Source organism: Calliphora vicina, chromosome 1, assembly GCF_958450345.1.
Source record: "Calliphora vicina chromosome 1, idCalVici1.1, whole genome shotgun sequence".
Lineage (NCBI taxonomy): Eukaryota > Metazoa > Arthropoda > Insecta > Diptera > Calliphoridae > Calliphora > Calliphora vicina.
The window spans coordinates 113,686,242-113,706,897 of NC_088780.1; the positions used below are offsets into that span (position 1 = coordinate 113,686,242).

Consider the following 20,656-nt stretch of genomic DNA (forward strand, 5'->3'; position numbering starts at 1 on the left):
AACTGAAATTGCGAAAAAAAAACGGTTTTACGGTTACCCCTTTTATAAACACTATTTGATTGTATTAGGTATGTTTTTAAAAAGTTTCCTTTATTTTTAAATATAAAAACCCTTTAAGGGCCATTATTACAACTTGAAATAATAAAAGTTAACTTTAAGGTCACCTTTTTCTATTACTTAAAGTTAATTTTTACTATTTCGAACTTAAAGGCAAGTTGTAATAATGGCCCTAAATGTATTTTAAGTACCCAACTGAATAGTTTATACCAGGGGTGCCCACAAGTTCCTTATGGAAGAGTAAACACCAATACATTTAAAGAAAAGCTACTTTTTATTCAATATTTGTTGTTGCTAAAACCAATTCATACAAAGAAAAAAGAAAAAAAACTTGGGCTTGGGCATGACTGGTTTATACAATAACAAAATACATGCAATACATTCTGATGAATTAGGATTCTGACAACAGGCTTAGGCTTTTGGCCCTCAGTTACCTATCTAAGGAGTGAGATCGAAAAATTCTTAACATACATATATGTTTATAAAAAAGAAACCACTAAACTTACAGCTTTAATTTTTTTTTATTTGATTGAAATTATTATTACAATTTACAAAAAAAATTATTTTTATAGTTTTAATCACTAGTGATGAAATTTTGAACCTTTTTCGGAAACCCTTCCATTAACGTTTTTATAGTGCTTTCTGTCACTTTGCTCGAACATGTAGTCCATCTCCGTTTAAAATCTACCACACTTTTGGACACCTTTTTTGTACTCTTCAATTCTCTTTTAACAAGAGCCCAATATCTCTCCACTGGCCTTAGCTCCGGGCAGTTTGGAGGATTTGCCTCTCTTGGTACAAATACCACATTATTGTTCTTGTACCACTCAAGGGCTTGTTTGCCATAGTGACAGGATGCCAAGTCAGGCCAAAAATAAGTGGACACATTATGAAGTCTTATGAATGGAAGCAGCCTTTTTTGTAAACATTCCTTGATGTAAATTTCGGTATTTATAGAGCCCGTTGTAACAAATGAGTGGCTTCTTTTGCCGCAACTGCATATTGCTTGCCATACCAAGAACTTTCTGGGAAATTTTGTCTGCTTTTGGGTCCTAAACTTTTCTTCAACATTCCCTCGAGCATCAGCAACATAAAATTTTTGACCTGGAAGTTGCGAAAAATCTGCCAGAACATACGTTTCGTCATCCATTATGCAGCAAGAATATTTTTTTATAAAACTTGACTTCAATTTCCGTGCTCTGTTTTTGGCCTCTAAATTTTTAGTAGCGTTCCTGTCAGGAACTTTTTGAGCCTTGTATGTTTTTAAACCTGCATTAGCTTTAACTTTTCGTACCAAATAGTCCGAGCACTGAGCTAACCGGGCTGCTTTCCTACCGGATGTGTTGGGAGCTCTTTTGAAAATGCGTTCTATTTTTTTGGCTTTAGAAACATCATGTGGACAATTCCTTCTACCTGAACCAGGTTTTCTATCAACTGACAAGTTCTCCCGGTACTGTTTAATAACATTGGAAACAGTTTGACGGCAGACCTTTGTATGCTTGGCCAACTTTTTGTAAGACCAAGTTGGGTTTTGTTGAAAATATTTAATAATTTCAGTACGCACTTTTTTCTGGTCACTCATTTTAATCAGATTAACAAAAAAATTAATATAATTGACATTACACATAATAACTGACATGTTTTTCAAAGGTAACTTGATCAAAAAAAAATTCAAATAATACTTGGGTTAAAAAATGTAATGAAAAACGTGTGTTAAGAATTTTTCGATCTCACTCCTTAGTTGTCATCTATTAAGGCGACCAGATTTTGAAAATGAAAATAGATGACATAAAAAAAAAGTAAAAAATTTATTTGAATTCAACATTTTTTACATATGTATGTATATTAGAGTGCTCCAAGATTGTATGGACGAAGAAATATTTCAGGGTACAGGCCGTCTCCCACTAGAAGTGTATTATGATAGGATAACGTTAATAACAAATTTTAAAGTTAAAACGACATTAAAAATTCCCCAGGTCACTAGATATGTAGAAACAAAATTAATATACATATTTTGAGAAATATTAAATTAAAAGCTAATATTTACTTAAAATCCATATTTACTTGTATTTGAGTTTTGCGATTTTCGGGAAAAACTAATTATTTAGTCATATTTTGACGAATGATCCCAATTTCCTTACTGTTATGAATTTTAAATAAACCTATTCGGTATATTATAGTACAGATAATTTTAAACATACTCTGAAAATTTGACTAAAATCGGAAAACGTTAACCCTTAAATCGTGAAGGTCAAATATTTCCATATTTGGAATTTTTATTTGAAAGATAGCGTAACGTTATATATTTTTAGGACGATTTTATTGAAACTTTAGAAAAATGTAGCATAAAGTCTAGTATTTACAAAATTTATTTTGATTTTAAAAATTGATGGCAGATTTTGAAAAAAGATGACATATAGAGGACACAAATTTTATAGATGACAGCCAGTTAATATAGATGATTGTCCTCTAAAAAAAAGGACGTATGGTGGTCACATATGGTATAAGTAATCAAAATTATTAGAATTTGTCAGTATTAATGGTAAGTAAAATGTTGTATCTCTTGCTGACATTAATCAATTATAATTAAAATACAATTGATTTCAAGCTACATTTAAGCGTGATAATAATATTCAAGAACAATCACTGAATTATATATAATTCTTTAGGCGCTATAAATAATAAGAATACATACCTATAAATAATAAGAAGCCTTTGAACTTTGCTTTATTTCTTAATACCTTCAATAAAAGTGCTTTATTGCAAACGCAATATTACAACATGCTTTGTTTTTCTTTCATTGTTATTTTCATAGATTTTACTTTTATTGTAGACTTGCTTCTGCATTTGCAATGACAGTTAATCAATACACCTTGATATTGACAAAAGTATTTTATTTATAACACTTTTTGTTTGACTTGTAAATGAACTTTGATCGCAAAGAGAACAAAAATTAAACAAAAGTTAGTTTATCATTGTAAAAAATTGTGTATTAGACTGCTCCTAACAAATGAACTGACGAATTTTAACCATGTTAACTACTATCTTAAAACATTTACAATAATCGGTGTGAATTGAACAAATATTTCTTTATAGTTTTATCAAAAATCCACAATATTTCTAAACGCTACTTTTGATTTAGAAAGTTTTTTCCCAACACATACACTTGATAGAGTGCTTTATTGTATATTTTAAATTCAAATAAAAAGTATTTTTAAGAGTATATATTAGGGTGGGTCAATTTGTTCGGGCGTGAAAAAACGTGACAGGCGTATAGCAAAATCGGAATTTACACAAAATTGTAAGAAAATTACCAAAACAAAGTATGGGTCTAAAATCAAAACCTAGATCCCGCTGAGAGACTTCAAAATACACGTTTAAGAAATTTCACTGTTCAACAAATTCAGACTTTTTGATTAGAACAGAATAGCGACCCTATAATTCTGAAAGGCCATATTGAGTAGATAATTTTTGTAGAATAAACTTATTGTCCAGCTGGTCTGATTTTTTTTACAGTAAGTCAAAGTTTTAAGTATTATAGTAACTGAAAAAAAATGTTGTAAGTTAATGTCTGAGAGATTCTTATTGTCAGAGTTATATCGTGGAATTTTATGGGGATCATTTTTGTGGAAGATCTTAACCCACTATCTCCACTCTTTAGGGGTCAATTTGACCATTTTTTCGAGAAAATCAAAAAGAATTTCTTTAAAAAAGGACGTATAAGGATTAAAATATTATACGAAAATGTTTGCCGGAAAATTTCACTGGGGGTCACCAAACATATCAAAGTTGTAAATAAATCAAAAAATTTGACTACTGATTTAGATTTTGGTGATAAAAACATTAAATTTTTATAAAAATGTAAATATAGTATTTGGAGAGAATCAGAGGAATTTTAGAACAAAAAACACATATAATCAAAACTCAATAAATCGCCGTAAATCAAAAGCCATTTTAGAGAACCGATCACTACAAAAAGCTATCAATTATATCTTATAGCTTAGGAGACAATCGCATTGGGAAATTAAATTTTCAAAATTTTTCCCACCATAATACGGGTTTTTTATAATAGCGGGTCCAAATATATGTATGTGTCAAACTGTTTAAAAATAATGACTGATTCCAAAGTTATATGAACTTGAATTGGAAGTAATCTAAACAAAATTCTAATAAGATCTATAAGGAAATTATACTTTTTGAAAAGCCAACTTTACATCAAATATTTTAAATGAAAAAAAATTAGAAAATTCAACTTTAGCAATATATTCTTAATTATTTTGTAAGAGAAAATCGGGAAATATTTGGAACCGCTGTATTTGAAACTGTAGTAAAAATGTTGAAAATTTGTTTTTGTTTAATGCGAATATCTCCTAAGCTATAAGAGATAATTAATAGCTACAAAAACAAAGAAATAGGATAATTTTAAAATATTACAACCCGAGGTGTCCTACTATGGGGACCCCTGGCCGCGTCCCTGGTGGGTCCATGAGGGCCAAATTCAAAACTTAAGCTCGACAACACTTCCTCTATGCGCATTTAATTGAAACCGTACTAACCGTTAAGAAGTCAAATAATACACATCTTTTTGTTTAATATGTTGGCTTATGTTAAAAATCATTATTATTACGAGGAAACTAAGCGATCAAAAAGCTCTTAAAGGAATTGACCTAAGCTTTCATTTGAGCAAAAAAAAATTTAAAAAGAGGGCCCATTTTGGAAAAAAGTTCGAAAAAAATCAAAAATTGTATATCTTGAGTTACAAAACATTTATTTTGCTATATTTCCCACTCGCATCCCACTAAGCAACCAAATAGGTCTTAAAGGAACAGACCCAAGCTTTCTTTTTAGCGAAAAAAATTTTAAAAAAGGGCCCTTTTAAAAAAAATTGGATTTTGCAAAAAAAAGTCAAAAATTGCATATATCCTACTCGAATCCAACTAAGCGACTAAATAGTTCTTCAAGGAAAATATCTGAGCTTTCTGTTGAGCAAAAAAAAAAAAAATTTAAAAGAGGTCCCAAAAAGTCAACAAAGTTTTTGATAGTTTTTGAAGAAATAGCTATCTAAACTATTTGGGACACATTTTGCTAAGAACAATAGGTAATAAGTATATATTTTGTTAATACGATTAGAATATGTAGATATTTAAATATAAAAACAAGCTTTGACAACTGTTAAAACCAATAAGCGAAAAAAAAAATAATCAGCTTGTATAAATTCGCCTTGGTCGTCACCTTTAACATCATTAAAAATAGCTAAGAACAACAAATAATATATTTTTACTATTCAGTTCAATTTTCCCATGATATATAAAAATATAAAATAATTTGTAATTTGTTTATGTACATTTTTATTTTCAGTCACGGTACCCCCTGTCTATACTTGACAAATATTTATCATAACAATTAATGACGTTTGTTGTCAAGACAAAGTTGTCTGAGTAAAAGCACTAACAATTTTGTCATAACGAAGCAATAATACTAATAAATGGGGACTATACACCATAATTTTTTATCTTGACAACCATTGTAATTTAATCTGCAATTTAATTAAACAAAAATTGCAGATTAATCTGCAAAAAAATTAAAGTTGAGAAATTAATTCATTCGAAACCTGTAAATAAAATACTCCGTTTATAAAAAAAATATATTTGTTCATGTTTTGTTTGTCGCCCTTTACCATTACTGCTAATCCGTTTGTAATATCTACAAAGAATATTTAAAATACATAGTAATATTTACAGAATTATTGATTATTTATTTAATGATTGTATGAATTTACCTCAAAACTTAAAAGGTACTGTTTAAATCTAACGGAATTTTTTTGCATTACTATTTTAGTACAACTCTATTAATTTAAGCAACAAATAAAACAACTCTGCATTTATCCGCACGTTGTTTTTGTTTACATTTTTGTGATAATAGCCCCTGTGGTTGGTTGTTTGTAATAAAATATATTACCACTGATTAAGGAGTATTTTTAAATTAAAAATAAAAACATTTACTTGCACAATGGAGCACACCGATACTGCGCTGCCCATAAATTCTAATCTCAAGTGCCATGTGTGCGGAGAAAATGAATTTGAAGAACGCGAAGGTTTTTACTACTGTCAAGAATGCGGCACAAAACAGGAACAAGTGCGTCTTGTGGAGGTTGACCAAGAAGATGAATTTAACCAAGAGAAATTAAGAACAAAGAAACAAAAAATTAATGTGGCAAAAGCGGAAAAACGTAGGTTTAGATATACATACAGTTGATAAATATACACAAATTTTAATTAAATGTGCCGGTCTTTATAGCCCAACTAACTTCATGGGAATGTTATAATTATATTTTGCGTGGTTTCGTCGAGGATCTACTGTCTTTTGGAGCGAAAGAAGAACTTAAACTGATGACTCTACAAGTATGGGCAGCATATTTAAGGCGCATGGAGGTGGCCTTTTTCAATCGTAAACAACTAGATTTACCCAAATTAGGTATAAAATATCTGCAAAAGTAAGTGAAACATTAATCAAGAATTGCAAATATTAAATACGTATCAAAATCAAGTTATCAATATATTAATTGTGAAATTGTTTATACTACATAATTTTCATTCATATTTCAGTGATGCTGTCACTATCTACAATCACTCAAAGGAAGCCCGTAAAAGACGTCATCGAAGGCGTAGCGAAGATGCTAGTTGTACTAGTGGTGGTGAATCCAGAAGTGCTAGAGATTGGCGTAAAAACAAAGTAAGTTTATGTTAATAAAATACATATTTCACAAACAAGTACCTATGGCAGTATGTAGTCCTAAAAAGTTCTAAGGGATGGGAGTTTGTTATTTACCACTTCCATAAAACTAGATTCAAGAAAGAAATATGAAAAAAATTTAAAAAAAAATTTTGCGAATTTGAAGTTGATTATGTTTGTTGGAGAAATTTCAGTTGTAACTTTTAAACTTCTTGATTTTTTTTAATGTGGTTGATATTTGAATTTATGCTGATATGATAATTAAGCATATTAAAATCTTATCTTATTTTTTTAATTGAACATATCGCACTGGTTCCTCTAAAGAGAGAACTCAAAATTTAAAAATTTTCAGTAGATGCAAAAACCTGTTTTTTTTTTTTTTTTTTTTAAATACATTTCAATGAAAGTTGAAGACGGACACAACTGTATTTTTTGGCGAAAGAGTAGAGAAAATGATGTAAGATTGCAAAAAGTAAAAATTTTTAAATTTTTACTTGCCTCTTTAGAGGAACAAGTGCGATATATGTAGGAGTCCTCAGGATGTATGGATGTTCTCATAGGTAAGAATAATAGTAATATAAATTTGTTATTGGCCAGATGGCTACATATCGCGACAAATTCGAAATTGATTTTATTCTTGAATACGATTTACTACATCATATTATATATGTGTACAAAATTTTAAACATTTACTATCAAATATAACAAAGTTATTACCAAAGTTCAAAACAAAGTATCATCAAATGCACCATTTTCTTAAACAAAGTAACGTACACGTTTTGAGTAATTAATTAATAAATAGTAATAGTAAATTTTTAATAAATTTGTTGCAATTGAATTTATTTTGCAGACTTTATGAAAATTTAATGAAGTACCTTTTTTAGTTTAAATAAGTAGTTAGTAATTAAAATAAAATAAAAAACATACAAAATATAAAAATATCTATGTATCTAACTGATTTTATTTAATATAAAGAAACATATTTGTATTTAAATTTATTTAAATATTGATGACACGTCGTTATTTTGGTTTTAGAAAACAACAATTCAAAATAACGTAAGACACATAGCATAAAGTGTGTTTTCAAAAATAAAATATATTTCTAGTCCGAATTACAATCGGATTTGAAAATTTTGTTTCAATATCTCAAGTGGTTTTCATTTTATATCGTATTTTTTTTTCTCCTATAAACTTACGTTATGCATTTTAGGTGACGATTTATTACAAATGAATAAATAAATACCTACCGATTTCTCAACGTTACCTAAATATCATATATATCATTCGAAAGGCCAAAGTTTCTTCTGAGAAACTATTCAAAATCGATTTTTTAGTCGTAGCTCAACAACGTTTTAGAGGTGATTGGAAAATTTCCAAAACTGATTCTTGTTGTACTCAACAACACCTACCATAAAAATTGTATCACTTCCCAGGTATTTCTACTTCATTATTTTTTGTGTCACTGTGTAACTTAAATAATCCAAATAGCTGAGTTTAAAATCCATAGGCTAGTAAACTCAGGTCATTTCGGTGCTTAGAACCGGATGTCATGAGAATGTATTTCGAATCGGTAACCAACCTTGGTAAATCAATTAATTTCGAAATGGAAATTCAATAACAAATTTCTGAATTACAATTAGATCCTTCTGAAATACAATTGTAAATTGTGAACAAACAGATAATAGAATACAAAAAAATATAAGGCAAAATATATGTACATATATTGTCAAGTAGAGTTTCCATAAAAATAAAGCGGTGAAGATTTTGTTTAAGCTGAATGAAATCAAAATAAGAAACAAGTAAGAAAGTATGGTCGGTCAAGCCCATATAATACCCTACACTAAGTAAATGAGCAAAATATTTAAAATTGCGACCTGTACTGTGCACACAAGGTTTACATGGACAGCCAGCAAACCAGCCAGACAGACGGACATCTACAAACATCTGCACAAACTCATTTTACCCTCCCCACTATGGTGGTGTAGGGTATAAAAACTAAGCCTAAATGAAATTAATAACATTTTATTAATTATTATTACTATTTTTATAACTATTAAATAATGTTTTTATTTCTTTAATAATTCAATACATTTCTTTTTTTTAAACTCAAACATAACTTTAAGAGAAATAGAATTGATCAGGGAATAATAAGGGCAACAACAAGAAAAGTGTTCTTGACTGAGGATCTTCTGCAACATTGCCATCTTCAGCGTTATCAATATCCCATTGTTCTAAATAAGAATAATTTATGTTGATTTCAATGAACACCAAAATATATACACCAAAGTATTCTTAATTATTTACCTTCTTCTTCATGGATATCATCAAATTGTGGTTCACTGGCTTCATCAACACCACCTCCTACAGCAGAATTTTCTGGCAAAGCTGCAGCATTGGTATAAATGATAATGCAACAGATGGCTAAAAACAAAGCAAAAATTATAGAACGCATTTTTCTTTGCAAAACGAAAACGAAATTGATATTATATTAAACAAAGTTGAACTGTATGATTTTGTTCAAATAGTAGATGCATTTTATAGTAATATTCTGTTACGGCAATGTAATAATTACTAATTTTCTTATCTATATGTCACTGTTGGAACTGGTAAAGATAATTAATATGTCATTATGTTCATTAATCATTGTTAAAGGTTGTTTCGAAAAATTGTTTAGGATTTTGTAGCAAATTTACAAGGTTACGTACATAAATAATTTAATGTTCTTAGGACTAATTACCCTGCCCATCAAATTAAGACTTTTTGATAGGAACAAAATAGCGACGCTATAATTCTGAAAGGGCATGTTGAGTATATAATTTTTGTAGAATACACTTATAGTCCAGCGGTTATGAGTTTTTTTGTATTGTTACAAGAACAATATACATGTAAAATATTCACAAAGTACTCGCTTGTAAATTACAAACTTCTCTCCTTTTTCAGCGCAAATTAGACGAATCAAATTATTCTCTGACATCTGCCACCTCTGGAGGTTCCGGTTTTACATCATCGACTTCCGCAAATTCAAATAGAGCCATTAAAATTGGCTTTAATGTAAAAGCAAGATCATTCTTTAAAAGAAAAATGCCCATAAAACATTTAGAAAAACATGCTGCAGATGCTGAAGGCAACCTGACATGTCATAAGCAACCGAATGCTCGAGAAATCAACCGTACCGATTATAGCCTAATGTTAGTGAACACCAAACAGATCTATGCTGTCTTAGCTATCGCTTTAAATTTAATAGACGATGAAATACAACTTAGCGATTTGGTGCGTTTTATACATGAGGGTCATATCGGTACCACAAATGTTTTGCAATATTTTCCGGAAAATATTGCCAACAATGGCAAAGAAATGTTAAGAAAAATAAATTTCTATAAATGTCCCGATAAATATTCCGACAAGGTAAATATAATAATCAAAAATACTTTTTTAGGCAGCTTTATTAAAATTTGATATTGTAAGCCAGATTAAAAGACGTAACTGAATGATTCACGTCACCGTTGTTTACCCTTTCGAAAAGGCGAACTTTTGCACAACAACAGCATAAGTACATAATACGTTGGTTGTTGTGATTGTGGAAAAGTTCTCAATTCCGAAAGGCTAAACACGGTGACATGAATTGTGGAGGAGAAGAACAAAAGGTACTTTTTCGCATTTTTTGACAAATTGTTTTTTTTTTTTTTTGCTATTTTTATAAATTTGTGTTGAAATCTTCATTCATTCAAAATATTATCGTTTAAAAAACATGTAGTGCCACACTCATGGGTTTACGATCTGGCAACGCCGTTATACTTTGACGTTTGACAACTCACTAATACATGTACACAGATTTGAATAAACGACTTTTTCAACAGCGTCAGTAGATTTTCTAGGAGACTATTTTAGTGTGTAAACGGACGCAAATGAATTAACAAATAAAACTTTAGTTTATAGTAAATTAAATTATCGTGTTTTATTGAACGCACTAAATTGGTGACCACCGACAGCAGCGATGCCAAATGCTGATGTGAACACAACGCCAAGCGCAAATGAAGACGCCACAGCACCACAAGTATCCCGAGTGGCCGTAAAACCACCACCTTTTTGGAAACCTGACCCGAAGCTATGGTTTTTACAGGTGGAGGCACAATTTATGCGAGCTGGGATTACTACGGACGACTCGAAATATTATACGCTGGTGGCTGAGATCGATTCTTCGATATTGAAATGTGCATCTGATATAATATCAACGCCACCGATAGCCGGGAAATATGAGACACTCAAGGCAAGACTTATCGACGAATTTAGTGAATCAGATGACTACCGTTTCAAACGCTTGTTCGACAATTTGGCTATTGAAGGAAAGAAACCTTCAGGCTTGCTACGTGAAATCAAGGATTTATCCGGGAATAAATTGGACCCGGAAATTTTAAAATCGTTATGGCTGCGACAATTGCCAACACAGGTACAACAAATTTTGGCAACGGTAGAAGGTGACGTAAATGTTCTTGCAAAAAAGGCCGACTGTATGACGGAGATACAATATCAACCGAAGGTGAGCCTTGTCGACGAAAGCGGAAACATGCACAAGGCGATAGCCGAATTAACGAAACGATTTGACCGCTTAGAGCAAGGCCGGGGTTATCATACACCGGACCGACAACAACGATCACCTCGACGCAGAGGTTCATCTCACCCACGTTCGTCTCGTTCGCCATCGAACGAAATCTGTTGGTATCATCGGACATTCAAGGAGAGAGCAACTAAGTGCCGATCACCCTGCAGTTTCCGACCACGCCCTTCGGAAAACTTGTAAGCCCTCCGTTTTCGACGGCAAACGAGGATGGGCACGGTACAAACACACGCCGTCTTTACGTTAAGGACAAGGATTCGAAAGTGCAATTCTTGATAGACACAGGGGCAGAATTATCTGTAGTTCCCAAACCAAGGGACGTTCAACTACAGCCATCCTTAGTGAAATTGCTGGCGGCGAATAATACGGAGATCAACACATACGGCAAGAAACTCCTTACATTGGACATCGGTTTACGACGACAGTTCAAATGGCTTTTTACGATGGCCGATGTCTCACACGCTATAATTGGTGCAGATTTCTTGCAGAATTTTAACATTTTGGTGGACATGAAGGGTAAGTCCCTGGTAGATGGGACAACGCACCTACGACATATATGCCAGTTGACCGATTTCGTCTCAACAATCGTGACAATACGCAAGGCGAACAACGCCTTCCATGAACTCCTCGCACAATATATCGACCTCACAGATGACTCCCACTCTTTATCGAAGAAACCATCCGAGGTTAAACATTATATTCAAACAAGGGGACCACCTGTGACACAGAAGGTAAGACGATTATCACCCGAAAAATTGGAAATTGCGAAAAAGGAGTTTGATTATATGCTGGATCGTGGCATTTGCATACGATCGAAGAGCCAATGGGCCAGCCCCTTACATCTGGCCAGGAAACCAAACGGGTCATGGCGCCCCTGCGGCGATTTTAGGCTACTAAACGCGAAGACGATCCACGACAATTATCCAATTCGTCATATACAGGATTTTGCGAGTGAACTTGATGGTAAGACAGTATTTTCTGTTATAGATTGCACGAAGGCATACCACCACATACCCGTGAACGCAGACGACGTCGCGAAGACGGCAGTTATAACGCCTTTCGGGTTGTTCGAATTTAAATATATGGTCTTCGGGTTGAGGAACGCCGCACAGACATTCCAACGCTTTATGGACGATACTGTTAAGGGCCTTGATTTTGTTTTTCCGTATTTGGACGATGTACTGGTGGCATCAACATCGTTGGAGGAACACTTAACCCACTTACGTCAGATCTTTGAGATTTATAGGGAGAAGGGATTGGTTATTAATATCGAGAAGTGTCAGTTGGGCCAATCCGAAGTGGAGTTTTTAGGACATGCGATCAACAGGAACGGTATTAGGCCTCTATCTAGTAAGGTCGATGTCATCATTGGTCGAAAAAAGCCAGTGGAAGTACAGGATTTACGAAGTCTCTTAGGAGCCATAAATTTTTACAGGCGATTCCTGCCACATGCCGCCGAAATAGAACAACCCCTGCAGAGGATGATGGGCCCATGCAAGAAACGCGACAGAACGAAATTAAAATGGTCTGCAGAAACTGAAGGTGCGTTTGAGAAGATAAAGGCTGAACTGGCGAACGCAACATTGCTAGCATTCCCCCATAGGGGGTCCGAAATTGCATTGATGACGGACGCATCCGACAAGGCAATGGGAGCGGTTCTACAACAACGAGTTGAAGGCCATTGGCAACCTCTGGGATTTTTCTCGAGGAAATTTACCACGACGGAACAACGCTATAGTACGTATGATCGCGAACTCATGGCCATATATCTATTTGGAGGGTGCACAATTTACGGTGTTCACGGACCATAAACCATTGGTACATGCTTTTGAACAGAGATGGGAACGCTTATCCCCACGACAAACGCGACAATTGAATTTTATAAGCGAATTTTGTACGAGGATCCAACATATTAGCGGTTCACAAAATATTGTAGCAGACGTCCTCTCACGAGTGGAAACATTACAAATACCAGCTACGATCGATTACAAATTGCTTTTTGAGGAACAAACGAAATGCACCGAACTACAGAATCTTATGCAATCGGGTTCGACTTCACTTACTCTTCAAAAGATAAGGATACCAGACTTCGACGCCGAGATCATATGCGACACATCAACTGGTAAAATACGGCCGTATATTCCTACGACGTTACGTTCACTTGTTTTCGATACATTACACTGTCTTTCGCATCCTGGGGTGAAGGCATCGACGAAATTAATTTCTAGGAGCTTCGTTTGGAACAGGATGAATGCTGAAATTCGAGCATTTGTAAAGAATTGTCAACAATGCCATCGATGTAAGGTAACTAGACACACGAAAAGTGAATTGGAAACGTTCGCAGTCCCGGACAAGAGGTTTGAACATATAAATATCGATTTAGTCGGCCCGCTACCGATGTCGAACGGCTGTGCTTACTGTTTAACGTGTGTGGATAGGTATTCCCGATGGATCGAGGCCATACCGATCGCGGACATCACGGCCGAAACAGTGGCGAGGGCACTATTTAATAGTTGGATTAGCCGCTTCGGAGTACCTAAATTCATAACTACGGACCAAGGCAGGCAATTCGAGAGCAATCTTTTTGGCCATCTGTCGAAAAGGTTGGGTATAAAACACATTAGGACTACTCCATACCACCCCCAGGCAAACGGCCTCATAGAACGTTGGCATCGGGTCTTGAAGGCGGCGTTGAAATGCCATGATGCTGATACGAACTGGACGGAGGTATTACCTATAGTTTTGTTGGGACTACGAACAGCTGTGAAGGAAGACTTGGGCGTATCAGTTGCCGAGATGGTGTATGGACAGGCGATCAGACTACCCGGCGACTTTCTATTGGACGAAACGAGCACACATATGAACGAGAACGAATTTTTAGCGAGACTTCAACAACATTTCGAAAACTTACGTCCTACGTCAACAAGTCAACATGGCAGGAAGTCGGTGTACGTACCAAGGGACCTACGTTTTTGTACCCATGTTTTTCTGAGGGACGATACGGTGCGATCGCCGCTTAAAGCACCATATGATGGTCCCTATGCGGTACTGGAGCGACATCCGAAGACCTATACGATACGCGTCGGAACTAGGTCAAGAACAGTTTCTGTGGATAGACTGAAGCCGGCTTACGTCCCTATGGAACTGTCGGAGTTGCAGAGGACACATTACAGGCCACGCAAGGTTAAATTTTTGGACCAACTTCCATATGGATCGTACCACAATGCTGGAAGGGGGGTGGTGTAGTGCCACACTCATGGGTTTACGATCTGGCAACGCCGTTATACTTTGACGTTTGACAACTCACTAATACATGTACACAGATTTGAATAAACGACTTTTTCAACAGCGTCAGTAGATTTTCTAGGAGACTATTTTAGTGTGTAAACGGACGCAAATGAATTAACAAATAAAACTTTAGTTTATAGTAAATTAAATTATCGTGTTTTATTGAACGCACTAAAAACACATAAAAATGTACTTTTTAATTTTGTTTTTAGCAAAACGTACTTTTTTACTTCATTTTTTAACAAAAAGTTATTTTTCCGATATAAAAATGGTTTTATATCAAACATCCTTAACATTTATTGCGGTGACTTATGGTAATTAGATGTATCTATTTATAAGTATGAAACTTGTTACTATTTTCATGTTCATGCAGTTTTTTAAGGGGGCCAAATAAATAAAACTCAATTTTCCAAACATTTTAATTGAGCAAAAAAGTACCTTTTGTTCTGCGGCTCCTCAATTACAATAATTAACAAATTAAAATTTTAGAATATTTAACTTTTATATTTTTTATTCTATTACCCAAGGCTCTAAGAGAGCACGTTAGCATTATTTGTAAAAATATTGGCGTACAAAGACCCAAGAAACCCGATATAATTAAACTAGTACGAAGATATGTTACGGAATTGTGTTTACCTACTGATATGGGTGATTATATTGAGAGATTAGTCAACTTGCTGCCTCCGCAATTTGCAGTTCGTACTATTGGATATTATCCGGGATTTGAAGCCAGAGCTATGGCTTATATTATATTCACCTTAAAGCTATTATTTGGCTTGGATGGTGACAGGGAGCATCGTATGTCACATTCCGCACAGAAACTCAATTCAAAAATTGAGGAATTGAATCGCCAAAAAGGTGAAAAACAACCACTACTTTTTGTTTGGAAGGAATGGGTGGAATATATTGAAATGCGCAAGGTTATCGTCTCTCAGTTTAATTCTTCATTTTGTGAACAATTTAAACAGTGTCAAAGCACAAGCCAGCTACTAGAACAAATGGCCGAAGAGATGCGCCAATCTGAAGATAGAGAGAATTTGCTTAATGACACAAACGATAATCTTAATGTTAAACAAAAACTTAAGAACTTTAGGTCACTGTTCGAACGATTTCAAGAAACCTACAAACTCTCTGAGAACAACAAGAAGCCGGTCCAAGTTATCGAGTTTAAACCCTCGTTTACACCGGCTCTTTCATACATGAAAAATATTTTCCTAATATGCGACAATGAGACGAGTACAAATTCGCCTATTAACTTTAAAATTCCAGATTTTATGCGCACAGATCATGCTGAGCGTAATATTAACTCGTATTTGCAAGTTAAACCCTTTATTGAATACTTTAAGCGCCACCAACTGAAACTGAATGTACATACTTTAGCTGCGAATAAGAATCAGATACATGTTGGCATATTTCGTGCACCACGTGCAACATTTGGATCAACTGTGAAAGTAGAAAAGGCCTGTTTTGATATAACCGAAGAGGAATGGGCAGAACGTATTATAGCCGATGTTCCTCAACGCACGGATGATTTGGGATTTAAAACTGATTTGAAATCCTATACCGATTCCTATTATTGTAAACAAAAGCGTGAAGCGAAAAAACATGAATGTTTCAATCCATACATGAATTATGATTTAACTCAGATATTAGATGATACGGACGAGGATGGCGAAAATGAGAACGTAAGTAAAATTATATAAATTTAATTTTGTTTTTGGTGCGAATATATGGCGTTTTATTTTCTAAAATTAAATGTTGTCCTGAAGTAAATGTTCGTCTGAGTAACAATCTTAACGCGATGCGAGGGCTTAATTTTGTTCTGTAGTTCTGAATTCAGGTTTATGCTTTGTTACAAAAGTATCAAAATAAATGTTTTGGTTAGTTTTATCAATGTACGGGACTACCGAATGACTTTTAAAATAAAGGAGGTTGACTAGTTAGTGCATAAAGAAACTAGTCTTTAACAAATCCCCTCCAATGCCAAGTTTGGTTTGAATTTTTGTTGCTTAATCCACGCAAGTCGTTATTGTGGTTACAAAATTTTAATCATAATAGAGATAAAAACAAGGAGGCTGGTGGGAGGTGATGACCTAGTAGCGCATGAAGGACTCTTATTGATACAATTATGGGGCTTTCAAATGACTCTTTTGGAGAATCTGTGTCACAAGGGCGATCATACGGGTTTACGCCTTGTCAGAAAGCACATATAGAGTGTAGCAAAGTTCGAAAGCACTTATGGACCTATCAGTGTTATCTGGAATATCATATGCCTGGTAATAGCATGTGAATGTTCTTGTTGTCACATGCCTCATTGTAGAACTAGTTGTGAAGTTTTAGAAATCCAGCTAAAGTCGACCAAAGAATTGAACTCAAAGAAGATGGAGGGATAATCTCCAGGTGAATCTGTTAATGGCAGAGGGATGTCTTTATGCGATCAATCAGACGGATCTTAGATGGAGATAGGAATGATCTAGTGATGATCTAGCGACCGTAGAACACATTTTGTGTAACTGTACTAGATTACAGGATCTCAGAGAAACTGGATAGGGTTAGAATCCACGATGAACTAGGATATATTGCTAGATATGATTTTGGCAATATATTAGGCTTTACTGGGGGGAATAAGCTAAGCTTTCTATTTTAAGTCAGTCTTCGGAGAATGCCGGTCTATACCTATTACCTAATTTCTTTCTTTTCATTTAATTTCTTCTCTTTCACATCTAGGTCTATTCCTGGGTTTCACAATGTAAAATGTGGTTTTCCGAGTAGAAGTGTATTGTATAGTACACACCCCTTCTAATCGAATCTTATAGCCTCTGTAGTTATTAATGGCTTCCGTGACGCCCAATTGATGCAATGGTATCTGAGCGTATGACAGTGACAGTCGGTCGACTTCCGATGGTATGACATCCAGTATGTCGTGGAGTAAAGTCGGAAGTCCAACCAGAGGTGTCAAATCTAATTTTAATGGAAGATAATGAAAATTTGATGGTTAGAACTGTCTAAACAGCAACATGTTATGTTGTCTAATACACTACCATGGTCTCCCATGTAAGTGATCCACATTGGTAATTTTGACACAGCCGGTAGCCTCTGAATCTCTACCGGTTGTGTCAAATTTGGTACGAGTGGTCAGCATAATTAAGAATAGAGCTGTATACGTCACAACAATCGTCTCCATGTCCTCCATGATTGAGATGCAGGAATCGAGTCTGCAATGGTGTGTGATATTTTGGAACTTATGTGTTCGACTTATACACCAGATGAAAATATGGTGCCATCATCTACATACGACACCATAGAGAAATTCTAAGGAAGTGCATGAAGCATTTAGGTTGTAGAGTATAGAAAAATACATCTGATCAAAGCGGAATTTGAATTTATGTCCTCTGAACCTAACTACAAATATTTGTAGTTGCTTGTTTTTAAACAGACCAATATTTATTTTTAGCAAAGAAAACGCCATAATTCATTCCACCCTCGAAATAGACAGGGATAAACTTTTTTTTTTAAATAACACATCTAATTAGAATAATTAATTGCTTTACTTCCAGATGCCAAATAGAAATTTAGCAAATTTATCAAATTTAAGTGAAAAAGCCAATAACGATGACCTACAATCAATGCATTCGTTTGAATTATTCAGTGAAAATAATATGGAACCTATCGATAACCAACCCTTTATAACAAAGCCTAGACGAAATTTAGAAAACATTGATTTATTTGAAAACATAAGTGATGAAGAATCGGTATTAAATGAAGATGATGATGGCGATGAAAACAAACCAGACGATTTAGTTTCATCATCACAGGAATTTCAGACACTATCACCCGAATCAAGATCTACGACACCACCTATTTTAGAGGAATTTATTAAATTAGAACCAGTTTCTCCCAATCACTCTGCTGAAAAAGGCAATAGTAGTAAAAGGAAAGGTAATAATACTCTAAAATTTCACATTTCCAACATGGACTGTTGGATGATGTTCGGAAATCTTTTAATGTTGACAAAAGCGCAAAAATCGCAACTTCAAGATAAATTTCCTCGCTCCTTTAACTGGCTGCTAGAAACATGTGCCCAAACTATTAATGTTGAATGGTCGGCGGTGTACGAACAACTGCAATGTATAGAACTAATGTTTTGTTTAGGTATCAATGATCCCAAAACGATTAAAAATTGTGTGTATATCAACTCTCAAAATTCTATCAAGGATATTCAAACGATTATAAATACATATAGGGAAATATGGTAAAACAAACTTTAGTCGCTCATTTTAATAAATAAAACCACGTACATTAGAGCGACTCACTTCGTATGGAGATGAAAAAATTGGATTTGTTACCCCCATCAAAATAAACCTTGGTTATGCGGTAATAAACGTTTTCTTAAGTTTTTTTTCCAAATATGTAATTAGAATTACTTTGAAAAATATACACATTTGGGGTCTACTATTTGGTCATAGTGTGATAATGTCCTAATATATTATGATAGTTTAAACAAATTTCTGTTGTGTTTCAAACAAAAAAGTTCTAAACTAATAAGACTATTTGAACTATGTTTATTGTGTTCTCATAAAATAATAGTTTTTTGTTTAAAACACAACAACAACTACTATAATATATTAGGACATTATGACAATATGACTAGTAGCAGACCGTGTGAATACTAAAATTTTCAAAAAATCTTTGAAAAATCATACATATTGACGAATTTCCAAATATTGAGGACCAGGCTCTACATAACGTATATTCCGTTGGATGGAACATGGGAGAAAATGTAAATATTTGCAAAAAACCGAAAAAAAAACTCTTTTAAAATGGACCAACTCACGAACTAGACGCAAAATATTTTGGAAAACATCATAAGGTTTTGAGGAGGGTAACTTTAGCACTTTTTTTTGTCCGTCGGTCTACTGAACTATACTACAAAACATTTATAAAGAATGTCCTTCAACACAACTGTATAATAGATTTAATGTATATGTACATATATATGTATAATGAACTCATTAACTTCACGCACTCATTCAGTCAGTCTGTCATTGTCTTGTTGAACTATTTCAATGTAAGTACATTATATGTAGTGCACAAAATACAAGTTGGAGCCTGTTGCTTTTGTGCACAACCTACACGAAAAGACATGAGGCTAGTTTCATACTTTTAACAAATGTTTAAATTTGTGATCATAATTTTTGAAATTTGTATTTTCTTTTTAAATGTGTACATAACTGAATAAACATTTTTATACCAATAAATGTGTTTTAATTTTTATAAATTAATTAAAATGTTTACGAATTTAGATAGGTTTGACTCAAAACTGGACTTAAGTATGCACTGACAAATAATCTTCAGCTATTTGATATGAAACACCCCGCAAATATTAAATATAAGCGTGCTGAATTTATGGTACATTTTAAAAACTTTAAGGCGTCCCAATGTCTATATCTACATATATTTGTGTCTTTTTAATTTGTTCTTGTATTATTCTTTTGTTGTTTCCACCATTTTCCTATTGGCATTCAATTCAATTCGTTTCTTTTTTTCCATAGAATTTTCTTATTGATTTTATCTTTAAATTCATGTGTTTCATGCGGTGTTAGTTTTGTGTATTTTTCAATAAAACAGTATCAATTTTTAGTTTTTAAATTACAATTTTTAAACAACACATGAATTGCATTTCATGCAGAAAATCAGAAATATTCGTTCATGATTTTCAAAGTAATTTAGATAAGTGCCGTGGAATACGATAATGATTTCATCTCGCAAGGTTAACGACTTTATTTGATTGATTTATATATTTGATGTGGGAAATGTGAATGAAAATATCAGACAAAATAACTTACCATTGTTTTAAAAAAAATCGGCCGATATTTATACCCTACACCACCATAGTGGGGAGGGTAAGTTTTTCGGGCCAAGGACGGAGCCTATTGAAACTGGCAGTAATCGGTCCATTATTTC

At 33.7% G+C, this 20,656-nt stretch overlaps 1 protein-coding gene across 1 annotated transcript; it reads left to right on the forward strand.

The window, feature by feature from the left end:
* Nucleotides 1–6,024: 6,024 nt before the first annotated feature.
* TAF1B (TATA box-binding protein-associated factor RNA polymerase I subunit B) lies at nucleotides 6,025–19,950 on the forward strand. The gene is made up of 6 exons (XM_065515575.1): nucleotides 6,025–6,286; nucleotides 6,355–6,550; nucleotides 6,663–6,789; nucleotides 9,730–10,194; nucleotides 15,220–16,377; nucleotides 18,250–19,950. Exons 1-6 carry the CDS (start codon nucleotides 6,067–6,069, stop codon nucleotides 18,946–18,948), a joined length of 2,865 nt encoding a protein of 954 aa, XP_065371647.1. The 5' UTR covers nucleotides 6,025–6,066; the 3' UTR covers nucleotides 18,949–19,950.
* The last annotated feature ends 706 nt before the right edge of the window (nucleotides 19,951–20,656 follow it).

Excerpts from the sequence above, each read along its gene's own strand:
- TAF1B (XM_065515575.1), top strand. The coding sequence starts at position 6,067 with ATGGAGCACACCGATACTGCGCTGCCCATAAATTCTAATCTCAAGTGC. Across the intron at positions 6,551-6,662 it reads GGTATAAAATATCTGCAAAA|TGATGCTGTCACTATCTACA; the intron begins GTAAGTGAAACA and ends TTCATATTTCAG. Across the intron at positions 10,195-15,219 it reads CCGATAAATATTCCGACAAG|GCTCTAAGAGAGCACGTTAG; the intron begins GTAAATATAATA and ends CTATTACCCAAG.